Source organism: Ahaetulla prasina, chromosome 8 (assembly GCF_028640845.1).
Source record: "Ahaetulla prasina isolate Xishuangbanna chromosome 8, ASM2864084v1, whole genome shotgun sequence".
Classification (NCBI taxonomy): domain Eukaryota; kingdom Metazoa; phylum Chordata; class Lepidosauria; order Squamata; family Colubridae; genus Ahaetulla; species Ahaetulla prasina.
Genome location: NC_080546.1, coordinates 16,579,310 through 16,586,019, shown reverse-complemented (window position 1 = coordinate 16,586,019; position 6,710 = coordinate 16,579,310). Strand labels below are relative to the sequence as shown.

The following is a 6,710-nucleotide window of genomic DNA, read 5'->3' as shown; positions in this document are numbered from 1 at the left end:
GACAAACAAATAAAGAGAGTTCTTCGCTTGGCGTTGTCACCGCCTTCGAAAGCCGAAATTGAGTGCGGCGGCAGGGGAGGCCGCCGTGAAGTGCCGGCTGGGGAGCCCGGGATTGGCTCCCGGCCCCCAGCCGGCACTTCACGGCGCCTCCCCACCCCCACTGCCGCCGCACTCAATTTCGGCTGGAGAGGAGGGCGAGGGTGACAAACGCCAAGGGCGAGAAGAACTCTATTTGTTTGTCACTCGCCTCCTCTCGAAAGCCGAAATTGAGTGCGGCGGCAGGGGAGGCCGCCGTGAAGTGCCGGCTGGGGAGCCCGGGATTGGCTCCCGGCCCCCAGCCGCACTTCACGGCGGCCTCCCCACCCACCCACCCACCCCCACTGCCGCCGCACTCAATTTCGGCTGGAGAGGAGGGCGAGGGTGACAACGCCTCCGCCCCCACCGCGGGCAAGAGGAGGACGAGTGAGAGGGGCGAAATGTCGAACGCCCCTCCGCCCCGCCTCCGCCGACCACCGCCGCCGCCATCAAAAGCGGCGGAAGAAAACGCCGGAGGCCAGCCGCCGCCCAAAACGAGCCGGCCGAGCTGGCAAAGCATGCCGGCAGCATTTGCTCGCCCTGCCGCCCAGCTGTTCCCGAGGGCAAAAACCTCTCCTGGGTCGGCTCTGCAGTAGACTCGAGTATAAGCCGAGGGGGCGTTTTTCAGCACAAAAAACGTGCCGAAAAACTCGGCTTATACTCGAGTATATACGGTAATCCTCGTTTTGTACCAAAAAAAACATGGAAATTATGTTGTTGTTAGTCAACAGTTTGCCACCAGCTTTGCAACAGGACAATCCTGGGGGATTTTAGAAGCTGCAGTCTGCCAGACAAGCCCGTTCCATAAAGGCTTTTTTTGGTGATAAGATAAAGGTAAAAGTTCCCCTCGCACATACGTGCTAGTCGTTCCCGACTCTAGGGGGCGGTGCTCATCTCCGTTTCAAAGCTGAAGAGCCAGCGCTGTCCAAAGACGTCTCCGTGGTCATGTGGCCAGCATGACTCAACGCCAAAGGCGCACGGAACGCTGTTACCTTCCCACCAAAGGTGGTCCCTATTTTTTCTACTTGCATTTTTTACATGCTTTCGAACTGCTAAGTTGGCAGAAGCTGGGACAAGTAACGGGAGCTCATCCCGTTAAGCGGCACTAGGGATTCAAACCACTGAACTGCCGACCTTTCGATCGACAAACTCAGCATTTTACCCACTAAAAGACAAAACAAAGAAGTGCAAAAACAAGAGGACAATGTGAAAAACAACAAAACATAGACCTTTGTACAACTCCATGCATAACGTTGCACAACTGAACAACTGAAATCTTGGTCAAAAGTCCCTTCAAGCATCTTAAAGGATCAAGTACACTGTGGCATGAAACCACAGAAACTCAAAATGACTATTGAAACCTATGTTTCTTAAACTCCCAATAGAAAGATGCTTCAAAATTCAGACAGCATTACCAAAAAGCATTTATTCTCTCAAGAATAAAAAAAGGTGTGCAGAACACTTCCAACATACATACATTAATTTTTGCTTTTCCGGATTTGTTTCTAACTGAACCTTCCCATCTGTAATTAAAGTACTAATTGACAAAGGGTTGCAGCTGTTTCAAGACAAAGAACTTAGATTTCCTTAAGCAACGCTGGCTCTATTCATCACAAATACTAGAAAAATGGTTCCCCAGGATTTAACATTTTTGCAAACCAAATCAGCATTGAGAAGACATCTGGTCCATATATGTCAATGATCTGATAAATGCTCTGCTCTCAGAAAAATCAATCTGGCAAAATCACATCAATTTGGAATCGCTCATACTTTATGGTGTGCAGAGCCTGTAACCTGATTTTTCTGAGATTTTAACTTAGCCATACCTGGATGATGGGTCTCAGATGCAGAATTATTACGATTTAGCAGATTCTGAGCTTCTTCGTCGACAACATCTAAAAGGTACTGAATAACTTGATTGTGATCATCCTCATCGTAAGAATCTTCATCTTGGACTTCTGCTATAAAGAAAACTTGAACGTTAATATTATTGCTGGGGAGAAACCAAGATAATACAAAAAGTTAAGGACTGATTGTGATTCTTTCTTGGGAATGGATCTATTTTTCAGATGTGCTATGTATGAGTTTTGTATTACATCATCCTAGGGTGACGATGTCAAGCCCTGGCCCAAAGATGATACAACCATGATGGCGAACCTATTGCATGTGTGCCACGGGTGGCACACAGCGGCATCTCTGTGGGCATGGAAGTCATCACCCCACTTCAGCTCCATCACGCCCGTGCATGCGCACATGCCACCCACTGGCCAGCTGGTCATTGGGTCTCTTCTGTGCATGCGGTGTGTGTGTGCATGCATGGGAAATGCCCACGCATGCGCAGGGGTGCAGCACATGTGTGGGGCCACCCACGCATGCGTGGGGGTGGGCGCGTGCAGGGGGCTGCAGACGCATGTGCGGGGCGCACCCAGGGGGCATGCGCTCATGAGCAGGAAGGTGGGGCACGTGCAGGGGTGCATGCGCATTGCATTTTGGGGGTTTGGGTGTGCACGCATTTGCGCGCTTTGAGCACTTAGTCCAGAAAAGGTTAGCCATCACTGCGATATGAGATTTAATTAAGTTTAATCTTTTTATTATCTTACACCCAACAAACAGCACCTTGTCAAACTAAAGCCATAACCTTCTATCCTACTAGATACATCCTGAGAGATCCTAGGGTGCGGCTACCCTGAACCCCTTCTTCCCTTTGCCATCCAGCCGGGGATAGTCTCCTAATCTGGGCCTCTCTTTGGGAAAGCTCTGTGTTACCAAAACTCCTGCTCCTCCTGCCTCTCCAGATTCAGATTTCCTAAAATATGAGTAAACTTTTATCCCTAGGATTCTTAGCGAGCATGACCATCACTAAGAATTCTGGAAGCTGAAGTCTGCACATATGGGGGGTTGCCTGAGCTGACGCTGTCTGCAGTACCAAAGTTAATGGATATAACAGTGATGCATATGATTAAAAATTTATAGTGACAACATGCACTAATATAGAATGAATTCTTCAGAAACAGTATCATTCTCATAATGTTGTTTATTTATTATATTTTTATAAATAACTCAAGGTGGGGAACATATTTAATATTCATACCTCTTCTTTTTCCCCACAACAACCACCTTGTGGGGTGAGTTGTCTGAGAGAGAGAGTGACTGGCCCATAGTCACTTAAGCTTTTGTGCATAAGGCAGGACTAGAACTCACGGTCTCCTGGTTTCTACGTCAGCATGTTAACCATTATACCAAACAGACTGTTTAATTTGGGGTGCTATTCCAAAAAACTCCTAAGACTTAGAAAAATAGACTATCTTACCCCAGTGACATTACCTTTGTTGTTGTTATAGTTGGGAAAATCTGAGGTCTGAAAAATGGTATCGCTTGGAGGCATTTCTTTAGAGATGAGATGATCCTGGGTTAGGCTTTTCAGCTGAAGACTACTATTTGTTTCACCATTAATCTAAGAACAACGAGACGAATTAAGCTTTTTTTAAACTGCAGAACTCCTTGTGATATAGGATTAAGTGCTTAGACTATGAGAAGAATTCAGAAGATCCATTAGCTTACTTTCAAAAAATCTCGATTAAATCCTAAAAACTACCAGAGTTCTTTGAAAGCCTGTAAATGCAGAACTTCCTTAAAGCAGTTGCTTCTCTTTTCAGAGTCCCATGTGAGACTGAGATAAGACATAGCTACTTGCATGACCTGAGCATTAAATGGGTGACTTAATACCTGAAAATTGGGTCGGTGTATCCAAACCGCTTAGAGAGGGCTGTAAAACACTGTGAAGCAGTATATAAATCTAGCAGTGGTACGTTTCAATTTTTTTACTACCGGTTCTGTGGGCGTGGCTTGGTGGGCGAGGCAGGTGTGGCTTGGTGGGCATGGCAGGGGAAGGATACTGTAAAATCTCCATTTCCTCCCAATCAGTTGGGACTTGGGAGGCAGAGAATAGATGCCTCCCAGATGTCTGGGGTGGGCCCAGTCAGAATTTTTACTACCAGTTCTCCGAACTACTCAAAATTTCCGCTACCGGTTCTCCAGAACTGGTTAGAACCTGCTGAAACCCACCTCTGAAGTCTAGGTGCTGTTGCTATTTATCCATCCATTTTCCTATCTTTACTAACATTCTACCAAGGTGCACATTTATCTATCACTACTTATGTGACAACTATTGTTTTACTTCCTATATGTTATGTTATACATTATGTAACATCTTTCATCCTTGTTTTGCAACATTCTTTTGTATGAGATTTTTCACATCCAATCCTTCTTTTCATACCTTCCATTGGTATAATTACACATACATCTGTGGCACTTTACAATATAACTCTTTGCAGTGTTCCAGGAAGCTTCCACATCCTTTTATGTCTGTTTTCCATTTATTTATTCCAGTCATTATCTTCTTTTGTATACAGGAGTCATACTTTCTCTTCCTACAATTTTTCCCCCTTCACATTTTTTTCTCTATTTCTTTGTAGATTTATGTCTATTTTTTCCCCTAAGATCTATTCTTGTAATTTTCAAAAGCTGATTTACCCACGCACCCTCTTATCCCACTGTATCCACCACTATCGTTCATTATAAACACCCAGAGCAGTTGTAGTTTTTGATTCATTCTACTGCCATTTGTATGAAATAATAAACTTATGATTAAACCACGTGTCCTAAAATGATATATTTTTTAAGCAGATGCTATCTTGGGATCATTCTCATTCGTAGCTCAATTACGTTTTTGTACTTTGCTGTCTTGTTCTCACTCACTCATCCATATCACATAACAATATATATTTCTGGATCACATTATTCAGAGCATGGCACACTTTTCTTCCCAAACTTATTATCAGCATACACTAAAATATAATATGCAATAACTACCGATGGATAGATTTCTGTTTTCATGTATATTTACAAAAAAAATTAGATGACACCAATTCATGGCTGCCTTTTCATTCATGGTTAAATCTACATTTCTCTGCTTGAATTCAATTCCAACCCAAAAGATCATTCAGCTTATTATATCCATACCTCCTTCAGATTTATTTAGAATTTATTTTTAGAATTTAGAATTTATTGGCCAAGTGTGATTGGACACACAAGGAATTTGTCTTGGTGCATATGCTCTCAGTGTACATAAAAGAAAAGATACGTTCATCAAGGTATGACATTTACAACACAATTGATGGTCAATATATCAATATAAATCATAAGGATTGCCAGCAACAAGTTATAGTCATACAGTCATAAGTGGAAAGAGATTGGTGATGGGAACTATGAAACGATTAATAGTAGTGCAGATTCAGTAAATAGTCTGACAGTGTTGAAGGAATTATTTGTTTAGCAGAGTGATGGCCTTTGGGAAAAAACTGTTCTTGTGTCTAGTTGTTCTGGTGTGCAGTGCTCTATAGCGTCGTTTTGAGGGTAGGGGTTGAAACAGTTTATGTCCAGGATGTGAGGGATCTGTAAATATTTTCACGGCACATCCTATATGCACATCCTTTCTCTTAATTTCACAGGTGAACAACATGTACAGGCAGTTCTTGACTTACAACAGTTTGTTTAGTGCAGGGGTCTCCAACCTTGGCAACTGTAAGCCTGGTGGACTTCAACTCCCAGAATTCCCCAGCGGAATTCTGGGAGTTGAAGTCCACCAGGCTTACAGTTGCCAAGGTTGGAGACCCCTGGTTTAGTGAGTCTTCGAAGTTACAACGGCACTGAAAAAAGTGACTTATGACCATTTTTCACACTTACAACCATTGTAGCATCCCTATGATCACGTGATCAAAATTCAGCCGCTTGGCAACTGACTCATATTTATGACGGCTGCCGTGTTCCAGGGTCATGTGATCAGCTTTTGCAACCTTCTGACTAGCAAAGTCAATGGGAAAACAGATTCACTTAACAACTGTGTTACTAACTTAATAACTGCAGTTATTTACTTAATAAACGTGGCAAGGAAAGTCATAAAAATGGGACAAAATTCACTTAACAAATGTCTCACTTAGCAACAGGAATCTTGGCTCGATTGTTGTTGAAAGTCAAGGACTATCTGTATTTAACATAACATAACATAACATCAGAGTTGGAAGGGACCTTGGAGGCCTTCTAGTCCAACCCCCTGCCCAGGCAGGAAACCCTACACCATCTCAGTCAGATGGTTATCCAACATTTTCTTAAAAATTTCCAGTGTTGGAGCATTCACAACTTCTGCAGGCAAGTCGTTCCACTTATTAATTGTTCTAACTGTCAGGAAATTTCTCCTTAGTTCTAAGTTGCTTCTTTCTTTGACCAGTTTCCACCCATTGCTTCTTGTTCTACCCTCAGGTGCTTTGGTGAACAGCCTGACTCCCTCTTCTTTGTGGCAGCCCCTAAGATATTGGAACACAGCTATCATGTCTGCCCTAGTCCTTCTTTTTGTTAAACTAGACATACCCAGTTCCTGCAACCGTTCTTCATATGTTTTATCCTCCAGTCCCCTAATCATCTTTGTTGCTCTTCTCTGCACTCTTTCTAGAGTCTCAACATCTTTTATACATCGTGGCGACCAAAACTGGATGCAATATTCCAAGTGTGGCCTTACCAAGGCATTATAAAGTGGCACTAACACTTCACGTGATCTTGATTCTATCCCTCTGTTTATG

The 6,710-nt window shown here is 43.5% G+C and overlaps 1 protein-coding gene across 8 annotated transcripts in view; it reads right to left on the bottom strand.

The window, feature by feature from the left end:
* PTPN13 (protein tyrosine phosphatase non-receptor type 13) overlaps positions 1-6,710 on the bottom strand; it is a 199,086-nt gene that overhangs the window by 22,934 nt on the left and 169,442 nt on the right. For 7 of the 8 annotated variants that reach the window (XM_058192077.1, XM_058192069.1, XM_058192073.1 and 4 more), the window contains 2 exons: positions 3,400-3,529; positions 1,902-2,036 (listed from right to left, as the gene is read on the bottom strand). In XM_058192077.1, coding sequence (XP_058048060.1) covers positions 1,902-2,036; positions 3,400-3,529 — 265 coding nt within the window. The remainder of the gene's footprint in view (positions 1-1,901; positions 2,037-3,399; positions 3,530-6,710) is intronic. The other variant, XM_058192072.1, reaches the window with a different exon arrangement.